General features: G+C 42.4%; 1 protein-coding gene across 1 annotated transcript in view; it reads left to right on the forward strand.

The window, feature by feature from the left end:
* Window positions 1-5,026: 5,026 nt before the first annotated feature.
* The window catches only part of LOC106812343 (phosphoinositide 3-kinase regulatory subunit 4-like), a 26,156-nt gene continuing 14,515 nt past the window's right edge, over window positions 5,027-16,667 (forward strand). The window contains exons 1-14 of the mRNA XM_014816192.1: window positions 5,027-5,140; window positions 6,177-6,301; window positions 6,756-6,811; window positions 7,300-7,449; window positions 7,770-7,871; window positions 8,354-8,562; window positions 8,901-8,994; window positions 10,107-10,312; window positions 10,605-10,667; window positions 10,934-11,012; window positions 11,421-11,485; window positions 11,876-11,956; window positions 14,791-15,009; window positions 15,274-15,661. Coding sequence (XP_014671678.1) covers window positions 5,049-5,140; window positions 6,177-6,301; window positions 6,756-6,811; window positions 7,300-7,449; window positions 7,770-7,871; window positions 8,354-8,562; window positions 8,901-8,994; window positions 10,107-10,312; window positions 10,605-10,667; window positions 10,934-11,012; window positions 11,421-11,485; window positions 11,876-11,956; window positions 14,791-15,009; window positions 15,274-15,661 — 1,929 coding nt within the window. The 5' untranslated portion in view covers window positions 5,027-5,048. The remainder of the gene's footprint in view (window positions 5,141-6,176; window positions 6,302-6,755; window positions 6,812-7,299; window positions 7,450-7,769; window positions 7,872-8,353; window positions 8,563-8,900; window positions 8,995-10,106; window positions 10,313-10,604; window positions 10,668-10,933; window positions 11,013-11,420; window positions 11,486-11,875; window positions 11,957-14,790; window positions 15,010-15,273; window positions 15,662-16,667) is intronic.

A 16,667-nucleotide genomic window follows, 5' to 3' on the forward strand; every position in this document is an offset into this window, starting at 1 on the left:
CACGTCAGTTCACGTCAGTTCACGTCAGTTCATGTCACCGACGTGTCCGCGCTCTATCCCTTCTGTAAACCGATTGAAAAACATCCTTTCTTTAAATCATTTTCTGTAAAGCAATTGTGCGGATCAATATGACAAGTCACGTACTGATATTTCAATAGTAATAAAACTAATACAGCCACAAAATAAAAATATTTAAAAATAACATTATTTTAATTTATTGATATTATTTTCGAATATATATCCGGTTATATCCCAATCGAACTAAATAGCAGCTTACACACACACACACACACACACACACACACACACACACACACACACACACACACACACACACACACACACACACACACACACACACACACACACACACACACACACACACACACACACACACACACACACACACACACACACACACACNAGAAACGATTGCCATCTGTATATCGCTAATAATAATTTATAAACCAAAATGAATCAAACAATTTTGTGACCGTAGATGGGCGCTATACCCGCTTTGTAGCGATGGCGTTTGAAATAAATAGGTTATGCTGCGTTCCGTCATGTTTTGTAAAACTTTTACTCTAATATAGACGTTTTATCGGCAGGGTGGGGAGGAAATACCAATTTTGCATTAAAGATATTGTCAATGAAATTTTGTAAAACGAACCAGACGAGTGTGACACCACAGACTGTTTGTGTCTATATAATATGCTATATAATTGCCAAACCCTACCTAATTTGCATAATTTGACGATGTCAGTTGTGAGCTAAAAATGTAAATGTAAATATAAATGTATATTCAAGTGTAATATTCAATACACTTGAATATACACTGATATTCAATACACTGCAGGGTTCTCCCTACGTTGCGCAAACGGGGCCCCGTTTGGAAAACTCCCCCTGTTTGAATCGTTGCGCCCCGTTTGAATTACCTCCGCCCCGTTTTAATTCCACCACAATAAAAGTTTGCCAGCGGCGGGATCGGTCAAGAATTGCGTTCGACCAGGACGACCGACGCAGTGTATTGTTTACCGTACGACGCATGCACTGCAGACAGTACACAAGTTAACCTGACAATGCACAGTTAACCTGTAACTAACTGTACACCGACTCGGCTATCTTATATATACAAACCCCAAATACCGTCTATGGTGTGGTGGGGATTTTACGCATTAAATTAGTCGTACGGTAAAATACACGCCCCCCGGACCCCCTAGTTTCCCCCTCCCCCTCCCCCTAGTTTCCCCCTCCCCCTACCCCTCCCTCCCCCCTGTTTGAATTTCATCCGGGGAGACCCTGCACTGAATATATTCAAGTATATTCAGTGTATATTCAATACACTTGACTTAATCCTAGCGTATATTCATAATTGTTGTTGTTGTTGTTATTCATTAATCCTCCTGTTACACGAGGTCATGGTCAAAATGTATACACGCTTTGTATCGTTCATGCTTTGTAACTCAACCAATGAGTCGGGGTGGCACTAGATACAATAATGTAACCCAAACCCAGGATGTAAACCCAAAACCAATAATGTAACCAACCCCCTATCCTGGGTTTGGGTTACATTATAATTATTGTATCTAGGGGGGCCGCTGCTCTCGAGCAGTCAATGTAAGCGGGCTATAGTACTAGAGCTACCTGTGATCGCACTTGGGCGGCATCCACTTTGACTTTCGGCCAATTGGCTACAGAATTTTGGGAGAAGCACCGTACTCCCGTAGCGACTATCCCTGGGGCCACTACATTACTAGCTATCTAATTATTTAATCAAAAATAAATAAATAAATAAATAAATATATATATATATATAGACATAATAGTTATAACAACAACAACATACTCGTACATCATTAGTAGTAGTACATGGTAGTGTGCACTGTGCATAGCACTGTGTACTCCGGATTCCATGTAGTGTCAAAGATCATATACAATATGTATATGATCTTTGGTAGTGTAGAATAAGCTCGGTTAGACGAGGAGGAAACTAGTTGGCTTGTATGTTAACACATCGCAGGCGCCATGTTTGCTTCGTTTCGCGGCTGATTACGCTGCCCAAGCGCATACCAACAAGGCACGTTCTCTCTCTGTCTCGCTCGCTTGTGGTGGTGGTGTGTTGTGCGTGCTGTGCGTGGCGTGCGTTGCGTGCGTGCGTGCGTGCGTGCGCTGGCGTGCGTGCGCTGCGAGTGTGTGTAATGTGTGTGTGCGCTGCCGGCGCTCACGTCACCCCCGCGCGCGTGGTCTGTGTGTGTGTGATGTGTGTGTGTGTGTGTGATGTGTCGTTGTGTGTGTGTGGTGTGTGTGTGTGTGCGCTGTGTGGTGGTTGCGCGGCGTCGTGCGTGCGTCGTGCGTGGTGCGTGGCGAGTGTGTGTATGGTGTGTGTGCGCGCGCGCCGCGTCGTGTGGTGTGTGTGGTGTGTGTGTGTAGTGTGTGTGTGTGTGGTGTGTGTGTTGTGTGTGTGCAGTGTGTGTGTGTGTGTGTGTGGTTGTGTGTGTGTGTGTGTGTGTGTGTGTGTGTGTGTGTGTGTGTCGTAAAGCATGCTATCTAGTCGATTCGGGATAAACGGAATATTATTCGAAAATAATATCAATAAAATTAAAATAATGTTATTTTAAAATATTTTTATTCTTGTGGCTGTATTAGTTTTAATTACTATTGAAATATCAGTAGTGACTTGTCATATTGATCCGCCAAATTGCTTTACAGACAAGATTGATTTAAAGAAAGAGATGTTTTTCAGTATGGAAGACCTGAAACGACATCGACTTTTTTTGAGTTTCAGTTTCTGAGTTTCTGAGTTTCCGCGTTTCTTCTGCGCATACTCAGAGGTTTCTATAATGTACGTCGATGGTTGCTCAATTAAAACTGACTTCTTCTTACTCACTCATTTGTGTCCTTTTTTTGTGGTGAGCTACAGTGTCATTGACACTTTCATATAATATATATATATAATTATACGGCTCAAGGATAGAGATGATGTCCAGATTGAGACCTATGTCATTTTCGTAAATGTGGGGGTAGCCACTTTAAAATCGACATGGGTGTTCTTGAAGATGTTGTTTGTTCATTTCGACCGAGAAACATTATGTCTTTACAGGAAGTCTGAAAAAAACTGCGTTTAAGCGACACTACTAGCCTGTTTCAGACTGTTTCTCACTATTGCTACGCGTGAGAATTTTCCGTGATGTTCCTGTGCTACGGCCCTCAAATGTATCTGCGTATTTGCGCGCTGCATTTACGCACTGATACTACTTGCTCTCGGCAGTAAATTATCTGGAAATCCGTTGATATTTGTAGATTTTTCAGAAAGTCATAAATGAAATAAGAAACAGTTGGCCATTGCTGTTCACTGTTGCCTACTGCCCTCTCGCGGCCATGCGGTGATGTATGTCAATTCGCCCCCGCCTCCTCTTCCAGCTGCGGCTTGCTGCGCACATCTGTCGCTGGGCGTGCGTAAGCGTTAGACTGGTACTCACTCCCGCCTCGATTACTCATCGAGTAACTATAAGCCGAGGGGTGCGACCGGGGACCAGTCTAGCGTCCGGGGAGGGGGGGGGAGTGCATACAGTGGTCATAGCCAGCGCCGTATAGACAAGCAAGATCTGATAAAACCCACGTGAATTCTTCTAGTTGTTTGTGTGTCGCTGGGCGCGCCTTCCTAACATCTGACATATTGCTGCCGGCTGCGCCCCTGCTGCATACAATTCTTCCAGTTGTGCTGGATGCATTCTGTACATGAATTAATATCTATCTATGTTTCCTAAATTAATCTGCTTACACAAGGATGAATTCTTGCCTGTCTTTTTAGCTTATCTGACGAAGTCGGATGCAGCTTGTAGAATCGCATGATCGTCCGTGCGTCCGTCCGTCCGTGCATCCGTCCGTCCGTCTGTGCGTCCGTCAACAGTTGGGCACAAATCTAAACGGCTCGACGTACGGATTCGAAAGTCGGGACGTGGGTGGGTAATTCGAAAACGAGTTGGGATGTTGAAGCTGGGAGTCAAAGGTCAAAGGTCAAGAGGTGTAAAAGAAGGGGGAACATTCCCTCCTTAACTTAAGGTATAGGGAGGAAATGCAGAATTGCGGCACAAATCTAAACGACTCGACCTAGGCTCGTGATAGTCGGTGTATAGCATCATGGTAGGAAAAGCCATCACTGTGCCGAAATTGGAGGTCACAGGTCAAAGGTCAATGGGCATAGGGCAGATTTTAGACATTTTCTGAGGACATGGTCTGACGGAGCGATTGAAAAACTTTTTTGTTTCAGCGGTGACCTAGCATTTTTATGGCTTTATTGAAAGGACCATGAAATGTACCTTCTGTTGACATGCGAAGAGTAAGTGTCGGATAACATTTTGACCCCGAAGAGGAGGGTTAAACATGGATTTGTTTACTGTCTGTTAGAAAGAATTTGACTGCCGGGTTTGCTAGTAGAATCTATACATGCCTGGATGTATGAGGCTACAATGTCACAGTGAAATTTCAAAAGCTAAATTTGGTTGAAGAAGGTTTATGCTCCTTAAATCGTATAATTTCTATGGCATTCTGTACTGTCAATATGTTACATGTAACGTATGCCACTGCCAGTGCATGTGGTGGTGGTACTGTGTAGTTTTTGCCTGCGTTAGTTGGTTACAGGTGGCAGCTCTCCATTGCAGCCTGTAGGCTTGCGTAGGTAAATGGATGAGTGCTTACCTATTCTGTCTTGCAAATAGTTGTTGCTACTACGTACGATGGGAGCTTCCATCTTTAATCTGAAGACACTTAAACGTACGCGCCATCTCGTGGAAACTTTCATAACGATCCCAACGAACATTCCTTTGAGAAGGTTCCTGATACCATCCCTGTGCATTCCACTGTTTCAGCGTGTATGTAAACACATTTGGGACTAACAGGGTTTACTAGAATCCCACCACTCCACCACAGAGTCACCGCAGTAGACGTTAGATGAGCGCTGTCGCGCCGCGGCACTTGTTCTATACTTTTCATGCTTTTATTCATAATGTTTTTCTTCTAGATGTGCATTGGTATTTAGAGACTAGAAAATGGGCAACCAGCTAACTGGAATTGCACCAGCACAAATACTTAGTGTTGATCATTACTTTTCTGATCTCCCTGAGTATGAATATGATATAAGGTAAGCAGTGTTTTTATACAATGATCCAGTGGATTTTGAATATAGTAAACAGCCAGGAAAGGTGCAAATATATGCTATATATATGTAGCCATTGTAATATAATTAGGTTATAAATGCTCTCATCATATAATAGAAAATAATATCATAGAATAAAGTTATATGTTACCCCCTTAAGTAGGGGTGTAACGATTCACTGATACATCAGTAAATCGCGATACAGCTGCCCACGATACGATAATCGATACGCAGCATTCGTATCGCGATACAAATGATACGGATGTTACAAAGTGAATAAGGCAAGCTAAACTGTGCACCTGTAATTCGTTTTAAATTTATTTATTTATTTTTTTAAACTCGGTAGCACGCAAATATCCTAGTCTGACTCTGTCGTCGAAATCTGTACGTGTCACTATTATGAGGCGCGCTTGTATTGCCGCCAAACTTGTTACCACAAAACAATCAAGAGTGCTAATTAATTGACTGGTGCATGTCGTTACTGCGCACGTAGAGCACACTCAGAACGTCTCGATGTGTTTCAGCCATAGAAATATATAGTACGTGATTGTTTACTATATATTTCTATGGCTTTGACCTACTAATTTTTTTGTGTTACGAAAGAATTGTAATACATATAACAGTAAAATAACATAAGAATTCGACCATTCATGTGAACTTCAAATTACAAACTAGTAGACCAAAATGAAGGTTTCGAAACTCATGCACTGTTTTGTGAAACCTGAATGCATGCTAATAGAAATTTCTAGTTATATTTTATTATTTATGCACTTACTATAAGGGTATTCTATCCCTATAATTATAAATGTACAAATAAACATTAATAATTAATAAAACTAGTAATTGGCATATGATTTTACAAATTTATCATAGCATGCAATTTACAATATCTCTTTTTGTGTCTGTGTATCGCGATACGTATCGTAACCTACGCTTCGAGGTATATGTATCGTATCGTAACCCTAGCGTATCGTTACACCTCTAATGTCAAATCTAAACATCTTCAAATGCTCATTTACAGTTTGGGAAGCACCCGCTTTTTCAAAGTTGCGAGGGCAAAGTGTAAAGAGGGGCTTACTGTCGTAAAAATATTTGCAATACACGACCCTTCTCTACCGCTGAAGACCTACAGAGACAATGCTGAAGGTAGGTTGATGTGAACGCTGGGCACTGTTTTGTCTCCAGCAGTTGTTGTTGTCAGCAAATGCTAAAATGAAAAGAAACTAGCATGTAGAGCTCATTTTTAAACATGTAAAATATTTGACTAAATTTGCGACAGAAAAAGCAATCGTAGCAAGGGAGATTTGCACTAGTGCCATGTGTGTATTATTTATTGCATCACCGTTTTGAGCTGCATTAGAGTGGCAGAAAGTAACTATTAGTTTTTGCTTGCTGTAGCATTTGTTACAGTGTTAGGACAATATAATGTCTGATAAGTGCTATGCAAAATCACTTCTTTTTTTTAATAAACAAATATAAGTTACTTTCAGAATTCAGAGGAACAGATGTGTGCTACAAACCATACATGTCAAATTAAGTTGTATTTGTAACATGTAAATGTATTTCACGAGTTTACATGTGTATATGTTTTGCTTCTTAGAAATAAAGCAGCGACTTCAAGGTGCAACGAACTGCCTACCATTCCAGAGAGCTGTGGTGAGTTATACCATCAATAAAAAGCAGCATTACCAACTCTACAAAATCACCAAATTGACACAAAAAGGACCAAATTGATCAAATGCCCAATATTAATAAATTGCCGATTTACGAAATTATCCAAATTACCAATTGTACACATTTTAAGTCACTGATTTGGTTGAAACACTGGTCGTGATTTAATTCTAATGTAGTTTTTTCTATATTCTGGAGCTGGCTTTTCATAATATGTGGTTATATTTTGCTACGGACAGTAATTAGCTAGGTAATTTTCCGTAGCTGCATGTTCGTGCGTTTTGGAACATTTCCGTGTTTAGTGCGTATTTTCTCCAACTTTCTAGTTCATAGTGTATGCATCAGTCCTTTTTAGGCTCGGTCATAGGGACGTTTTGGAGTCAGTATATAATAGTCACATGTATTTTATCTATTTTTTACACTGGTTTAATTATTTCTGCTAGTGTAATCATTTTGACGATATTTCTTAACAGATCACAGACAAGGCAGGTCTTCTGATTCGCTCGTATGTTAAGGCGAACCTTTATGATAGGATAAGCACAAGGCCTTTCGTCAATGCCGTGGAGAAGAAGTATTTAGCATTCCAGATACTGTGTGCCATTAACCAGTGTCACAAGCAAAATGTGAGCCCCCTATTCTATTGCAAATCAAACAGTGCATCCGTAATTAGTGTCATTTGCATGGGCTGTACACTTAATCATTGTCGCAGGCAAAATATGCATTGTCAACCATTGTCATAAGCAGAAGATACGATTACATCACGGTATTTTTACTTATTTAGTTGCCGTGATTGTACTCTAGATAATTTTTTGATGTCTACATGGACAAACTATTGTACCAACTCGCTGCAAATAGGGATGTTTATGCACCATTTAGGAGCTGTAGCTTAGGGTGTGAGTTAGGTACGTGTGAGTGCTAACTAATTCTTCCCTGCAATTTTTAGGTTTGCCATGGTGACATCAAATCAGAGAATGTGATGGTCACTAGTTGGAACTGGGTATTGCTGACTGACTTTGCCAGCTTTAAGCCAACCTATTTACCTGAGGTGTGTATGCGCACATTTTGGTTATTGTTGTTTTCCTACGCCTTGAAATTTATATTTAGTCATGCTTTGTGAGATTAAGTTTAATCAACACCAGAGATCAAGACAAATTACTTGAGTAAATACTAACTCCCTCCCAATTTGCTCTCTTTATCATTTGCTCTCATTCTCTCAGTCCATCCTTTCTACTTTAACCTATACTATATATATATATATATATATATATATATATATATATATCTTCCTGTCTCTGCTGAGACTATTGCTATATCCTGCACCTCTCTGTACACTATCTCCTTATTTCTCTGTTTCTTCCTCCCCTATCTCTAACTCTTCCCTCCCTTTCTTCCTCTACCCTTGTCTCCACCTTCCTACCCCCATGTCTTTCTCACTCTCCCTTTCCTTCTCTCTCCCTTCCTCCCCTCTCCCTTTCTCCCTCTCTCCCTATATCAGTGTCTATATCTATTCTACCATCCACACTGCAGGACAATCCGGCGGATTTTTCCTACTTCTTCGACACGTCTCGGCGCCGCACCTGCTACATCGCTCCGGAGAGGTTCGTGCGCGGCACGTGGTCGACATCCGAGGGCGAGGCGGCCGGCAACAGTGGCGCCCCCAACATCGTCGTGCTGCCCGACACGGACACGATGAAGTGTGGAGACCTGACGCCGGCCATGGACGTGTTCTCGGCGGGGTAACGTGTCCTGCTGCTTTTAACGTAGCTCTGCGCTTGCAGCGTTGCACTCTATTGTACACGCGTAGTTAACACGGCAATTGCCAGGGCGCACTGGTTATTGTATGTTGTAGAGGCATAGTAACAGAGATGGTTGGGTGAGGTGATACAACTTCTTTGTCGTGGCATGTAAAGGTGTTGCCAATATGATTCTTATTCTAGCAGAACTGTAAAAGGGTGCATTGTCATGTTTATTTGTTTTATTGCACCAACCCTAATTGCTAAAGAGAGGTTTCTTTGATAGATTCTATTCTTGATTGAATCTATGATTTCAATGAATTCTATGATTGATGACTTAGGTGTGTGCTGGCAGAGCTGTTCACAGAGGGCCACCCACCATTCGACTTATCTCAGCTCCTATCATACATCAGTGGAGAATACACGCCCACTAAGGTATTCTTAGATCAGCTCACTGACTTTTGTATTAGAGAGGATGTTCTCATTCGTCCAGTTCTTAGAGCCATTAACGATATTTACTATTGCAGTCACTGGATATTTTCTGCTGCCAGGCGACTGTGCGCTTATAGATGAATGCTATATGCGCCGTGAAATGCGTGAATAAACTTAGAAATAAAATAAAATAAAAGGTAGAATTGGTAATAGTTTACAACTGCCGCTTCACCGTATTTTATGTACTCACTAGAACGCTTACAAATCACACAGTAAATTTTAGTAGATGAGAGGGAGAGCCAGCCCCATGTCTTCTCCTGTGCGGGCTGTTTTATACCCTCCGTTGTAAAATGAGTCGTGATGCCCTTACCAAATATATTCCCACCAATCACTGCTGGCCACCGGGACGGCATAGGGTTTGGGATTATCGGCTATGGTCAGTTTTAAGTAGTTATGGAGTGGACGGCCAATGGCGAGTAAGGAGTGGAGATGTTTTACGCCCCCGTCGGCCACGTAGGTGACCGACGTGGGTATGACGTAGGACGGATGATAGATTACGGTAATTGAGTGTTAGCGGCAGTGTAGAAATAACTTCAGTCGGCTAATGTGTGTATCTAAGCTGTTACTTGCCGAAAGATGCCCAGTATTAATGGGCAGTGACGCGGTTGTAGTGTCCGGTTTGTAACAGAGCTAAGCATAACTACGTGTGTTCTATTCAGCATGGAACTAATTTTAACAGCTGTTTATGTGTCCAGCAGATAAATCGGGCTTTTAGCCAGCTGGTGTGATGTAAGATTAACCCAGGTGTGAACTGGTGTGATGATGCCGATGGTAGTGGTGGAATGCCATTAGCGTTGCTACACTATAATGAGCAGTTGCATTTTTCCCCAGCGCTCACGTGTAGCTATAGTGTAAACTATATAGCTTATATGCAAACTAGGATGTGGAAACCAAAACAGTTTCATGCAGTTTTGTTGAACATTCACGCACGCACGCGCACACATATTGTGTGTGTGCGCGTGCGTGCGTGCGTGCGTGTGTCAGTATATCTACACATATTACTTCTAAACTTTCATAATAACTTCTGGTTTCACTGCTGCTGCTGCTGCTTCTAGGTGATGGAGAGGATAGACGATGAGTGTGTGAGGGAGCTCATTGCTCACATGCTGCAGAAGGATCCATCGCTGCGTCTCAGTGCTGAGGAATACCTCACAGAGCAGCGTGGCAAGGCCTTCCCCGAATACTTCTACACCTTCCTCAAGGTCTACCTGCAGGGATTCTCCTGCGCACCTGTGCTGACAAGCGACGACAAGATCTCTAGGTGTGCTGTGGAGCCTGATTATTGTGTTGTGATGATGACCTGTGATTAATGAAGTCCAATATTCTTGTCCTGTGATGGCAAATTGTTTATCCACCTGTCTGTGTATACAACTGTTTGTACACGCTTGTCTGCTTACATTATTGTTTACTCCTACTGATTATTTATCTTATTCTTTGCATCCACCTGTTTGTTTGTACAATAGTTTTCATATTCTTGACAAATATGAATAGTTGTAGACTGATTGTAAACTGTGTGCATTAAAATTACATCTGCTTTATTTTTACGATTGTAGGTTAAAGAAAGACATAAACAAGATCCTAAAAACCCTCTGTGACAGCGACACAGAGAGTGACAGGTTAGTTTGCTAGCTCTGTTTAAGTTGATAAATATGACGGTTTTTTTATGTCAGAAGGAGCTCTAATGCTTTAATTGTAACTTTAATATGAGTCAGGAGTGTGATACATTTTCATTTACCATCTGCATTCACAGACACATGCAGTACGGGTGTATTGCAGCCTCGTGACAGTGTGTGTTTGATAACTAAAGGATATGTTAGCAATGCTGCTTGGTGGTGGTTCTCAGAGTATGGTGCCTATAAGAGCAATCTGTGTTTGCAACCAGGACACCTGTACAAGATTACATAGAGTTTCGCATTGAAAGCCACTATAATTACCGTTACCACTGTCTGTGGACACAGGTGGTAACAATGGAAAATCTTTCACACTAATGTTTGATGGCAGAATTACCAGGTCTTGTCATTATGAGGCAATGTCAGGAACGTGTCTTACTCGTGTGACCCATATTTTCTACGCTTCCATTCTCACTGTTCACATTGATATGATATGAGACCAATTATTTGCAGAGAGAGAGAGAGAGAGAAGAGATGAGAGAGAGAAAGAGAGAGAAAGAGAGAGCATGGTGCTATATTTGCTAGTCTGTGTTTTACAAGAGAGAGCATGGTGATGCGACACAGTGCTATAAACTGCTAATTGTGTTTACAGAAAGAGCATTGTAAATGTTACACAGTGATATATCTGCTAGTCTGTGTTTACAGACGAGAGGCATGGTATGGCTACACAGTGCTATAACTGTTCGTCTGTGTTTGCAGGGAGAGGCAATGGTAATGCTACACAGTGCTATAACTGCTAATCTGTGTTTACAGAGAGAGCAATGGTAATGGTTACACAGTGCTATAACTGCTAATCTGTGTTTACAGAGAGAGGCATTGTAAGTGTTACACAGTGCTATAACTGCTATCTGTGTGTGCAGAGAGAGCATTGTAATGTTACACAGCGGCTATATCTGCTAGTCTGTGTTTACAGAGAGAGCATGGTATGGCTACACAGTGCCTATATCTGCTATAGTCTGTGTTTACAGAGAGAGGGCATGGTATGGCTACTCACAGGTGCTATATCTGCTAGTCTGTGTTTACAGAGAGAGCATGGTAATGTACACAGTGCTAAATCTGCTAGTCTGTGTTTACCAGAGAGAGCATGGTAATGTTACACAGTGCTATATCTGCCTATTCTGTGTTTAAGCAGGGACACTGGTAATGTTACACAGTGCTATAACTGCTCGTCTGTGTTTGCAAGGAGGCCTGGTGATCATCGTTGCCATTGATAAACTCATGCTGCGCAGCCTGCGGTACTGTGTGCTCTCACAGCTGAATGCCTGCTGGAGCTGATGCTGAGTATCGTGCCACACGTTAGCTCTGACATCATCCTCGATAGACTCGTGCCCACCACATGCTGCACTTCCACCAGGTTAGCCATACTCCTTGTAATGCGCACACTGCATAGTGGAACATTACTGTGTGCGTGCGTGCGGTTGTGTGTTGCAGTCGTGCGTGTGGTGTGTGTGTGTGTGTTTTGTGTGTGTGTGTAATGTGTTGTGTGTGTGTGTGTGTGTGTGTGTGTCTGTCTGTGTCTGTGTCTGTGTCTGTGTCTGTGTGTGTGTGTGTGTGTGTGCGTTGTGCGTGTGTGCGTGTGTGGCGTGTGTGTGTGTGTGTCAGTGTTGTAGTCGAGTCCGCACCTCCGCAGTACGAGTTCGAGTTCGAGTCTGAAGTCCGAGTCCGAGTCTGCACCCGCCGAGTCCGAGTCCGAGTCTGCGCCACCGAGTCCGAGTCCGAGTCGCAGTGTCCACACCACCGCGAGTCCGAGTCAGAGTCCAGTTTTGATAAAAAAAAAAATGTGGGGCACAGACCCGACATTAGGCCGCTCACTGCTATGTATGTTGTTTCTTCAAAACTGGGGGTGTCTCCTGCCTCCATGATTCGCTGAGCGCAATGTAATGTGTAAAACAGTTTAAACTGAATAAACACGGTATCAGCGCACAGTGGTGTATCATTGTTAAAAAAAGCATGTTGAGAACCTATATGCCCGGAAGTAGTACATGTGATTGTAAACCTGCTAGCCGGCAGGGAGTGTGCTAGTGATAGCGCGCGCATATACTACATTTCTGATATTGTAAACGCGTGGTGTGGTTTATGGTGAAGTACGTACAAATGTTGACACTTACAAAATTTTTGTAATACATTTGTAATATAAATAGTATATTATATACTATAATTAATATAAATAATATAGACAAGAGACAGTGCCGCAAAGAAACAGATTTAATAAAGAGGAAACTAAGCCTGTGACAGTACAAAAGCTAATACAGTGTTGGCACATCCACCCGATAAGCCATGTGTTTGCGCAACCGCTACGCGAGCCTCTAGCTTCACACACTACACAGGCAAAAATCAATGTAAATAAACAGCTAGTCGCATAAATTTAGGTAGGAGTTTTAGTTTTTAAAATGTTTGTAAACTGCGTGTTTAACAATATGTACAGTTATGTACTATGTAGTGGTCTCGAGCCAGCCTCGACCCGAGTCCCTCGAGTCCGTAGAGCTTGAGTCCGAATTCGAGTCGCGAGTCATTGCACTCCGAGGCCAAGGCCGAGGCCGAGAAAAAAGAAACGAGGACCTACAACACGTGTGTGTGATGTGCGTGCGTGCGTGCGTGCGTGCGTGCGTGCGTGCGTGCGTGCGGGTGTGTGTGTGTGGTGTGTGTGTGTGTGTCGTGTGTGGTGTTGTCGTCGTGGTATGGAAAGCCATCCGCCTTTCAAATCATTTTCAACACATTTCAAATACACAATTTTAAATGCAATTTAAAGCATTTCAATTAATTAATAAAAAATACAAATTACTTTATATGTTCGAAAAATTTTAAATTCAAAATTTAAAAATCAATTCACAGAATATACAACAATTTATTTAGACTTGCGAAATTAATTCACAACTTTCGCAGAATAATTGCCATGATTATAAGCAAATTCCTTCACATCATATTGTAAAAATTCCATTTTCTAAATGTACCAATTTATTTTCAAAACAACAAAAAGCCAATATTTACTAACTGCAATTCTTAATTGTATAAGCTGTTAGCTATAAACTCACAAATGTTCAAAACTTGCTTGCATCACCCTGGACAATTGAAATTAATAAGTTTTTAATTAATTTGGCAGAATCAACGAATCAGTTTCACTAAGTTTGAAAATTAATTTATTACTTTTAAAGATTAATCACCAGAAATGCGATCTGAAGCTGTTGGTTATTCTTGAGAATTATTAGGGTAACAACAGACAAAAATGTTTAGCTTAAATTACTAAATTTAACATAAAGCTTCAAAGCAATATAGGCGCCGCCTATAAAATGTTTACAATCAAAGAGGCTAATTAACAATCAATTTATGCAACTTCCAATCTATTCAAAGGACGCTCTGAAATAAACTTACTACTAGCGGGTTTAGCAAGTTTGCCGCCCACTCTTGTATTGTTTCCAGGTCCCGTGTGCAAAACTAAGTTCAGGAAACTTACAAAATGAATTCATGAGGGCTTGCAATCTAATTCACTATCACTTTTCTGAAACGGCAGTCCAAGCTACAGAACCAAACTCACAAAATCAATTAATGTCTAAAAAGTGCCCGGATGCGTTCAAGCTCGATGGATACTAGATAGGTAATGGGAGGATCCCGATTATTTAACGGGACGCTGGCAGATAATTGTAGAAAGTTGTGAATTAATTTGGCAAGTTATAAAATTGATTTGTTATCTGTGAATTGATTTAAATTTTGCAATTTAAATTTCTTGAACAATATAAAGTAATTTGTATTTTTATTAATTAATGTTTAGAAATGTTTTAATTGATTTAAAATTGTGTAATTTGAAATGTTTGAAAAATGATTTTTGAAGGGATGGCTTTCCATATTCGTGTGTGCGTGCGTACGTGCCTGCGTGCGTAGCGCAGTTCCTGATGTTTGAATTGCCACGAAATCAGATGTAATAACATAGTATAATGTATAGTATCCAGAGCGTATTAAGTATGCTTATGTAATACGCTCTTGATAGTATACATGTTACATATATGCCTTGCTGAAGTTCATGCGAGAGAACACGTGTGTCTTCACCAGCAATGCGTGCACGCGTATAACACAGTCTCTCCATCACCAGCGACACGTTCGCGCGCGTGCGGGCAGAGTCTGTGCGCACGCTGGCCCGCTGCCTCGCCATGGTAACGTCGGTGCCGCGTAACGACGCCAACATCTTCCCGGAGTACATTCTGCCCAGCCTCTCGGCGATTGCTCAGGATGACGTCGTCTCTGTGCGCATCGCCTACGCCGAGAACATCGCGCTACTCGCCGAGACTGCGCTCAGGTACCAGCGCCCCCTGGTGTCCATCGATCAGTAACCACGCTCGAATGTAGGATATGTTGCCAGCGCCCCCTGGTGGTTGCCGACCTGTAGAAATATTGTGTTTGTGTTACTGTTCTTATATGTCTAAAGTCATCTCTCACTATTCTTATATGTCTAACATTATCCGTCACCGTTCTCATATGTCTAACGTCATCCGTCACCGTTCTCATGTCTAACATCATCTCTTACTATTCCCATAACGTCGTCTCCCGTCGTCTTCATCAGGTTCCTAGAGATCAGTCAGCTGGGCACGGCAGAGGCCGAGCAGCAGGCGAGCTACGACCTTGAACTGCAGGCGCTGCACGAGGTCATCCAGCAGCGGGTCGTGACCCTGCTCAGCGACGCCGACAACATCGTCAAGCAGACGCTGCTCGAGGGCGGCATCGTGCGGCTGTGCGTGTTCTTCGGGCGCCAGAAGGCGAACGACGTTCTGCTGTCGCACATGATCACGTTCCTCAACGACAAGCGTGACTGGCAGCTGCGCGGCGTGTTCTTCGACGCGGTCGTCGGCGTCGCCGCGTACGTCGGCTGGCAGGGATGCGCGATGCTCAAGCCGCTGCTGCAGCAGGGCCTCAGCGACACGCAGGAGTTTGTCATCGCCAAGGCACTGAAGGTGACTCTCTCAGCTTGTGTGTGTGCATGAGTCGATGGTTCTGACACTGCAGAGATGCCAACCAATACGATTTATCCGTATTTTATACGAATTTCTATTCCTTTTGCACCACTACGACCAGTTTGTATCAAACTACGAATTTCACTGTGATCGGGAAATTATTTTTTTTGTCGATTATTGTAATTTTTTTTTAATTTGTTGTCATTTTTGACCCTCAGAATCCAGGAAATTGCATCTCAGATTCAAAAAATTTTGCGGGGGCATGCCAGACCCCCTAGCAAACTCAGGTCACTACGTGACCCTCAAACTACTAATTTGATGGCCAGAAACTACAGATTGCTTCAAATATGTGTTGGCATATCTCTGTGACAGTGTTTCAAACTTAACTATAGCGGCATTACAGATAGTGAAGTGTTTGGTGTAGCTAGGAATGCTATAAATGCTGCTGTGTGCGTCGTGATGTTTAGTGTTTGGTGGAGCTAGCAATGCTATAGATACTGCTGTGTACGTCGTAATGTTTATGCTTTCGTACGTACGTGTGTATGAGCGTTTTAATAACCATGAAGAGTTTGTTAAAGTTAGGGTTGCTATAGAAGCTGTTGTGGACATTGTGATGTGGGTGCGTTCGTATGTACGTGCGTGCATGTGCGTGTTACAGGCTATAAAGTGTTTGGTAGAGCTAATTAAGGCTGCCATGGTCTATGTCTCCCTGGGTACTGCCGGAACGTATCTAATATGCCGGACCGTACCTCGCCTACTCCACTAACGAGTCTAGGGAGTCGCCTACATCTACTCCCCAACCCTAACCCTAACCCTAACCCTAACTATATCAGATAGTTACCAGGGTACGTTCCGGCAGTACCCAGGGAGACATATAGACCCTGGCAGCCTTAATTAGCTCTACCAAACACTTTATAGCCTGTAACACGCACATGCACGCACGTACATACGAACGCACCCACATCACAATGTCCACAACAGCTTCTATAGCAACCTTAACTTTAAC

The sequence above is a fragment of the Priapulus caudatus genome, unplaced genomic scaffold (assembly GCF_000485595.1).
Source record: "Priapulus caudatus unplaced genomic scaffold, Priapulus_caudatus-5.0.1 Scaffold637, whole genome shotgun sequence".
Lineage (NCBI taxonomy): Eukaryota > Metazoa > Priapulida > Priapulimorpha > Priapulimorphida > Priapulidae > Priapulus > Priapulus caudatus.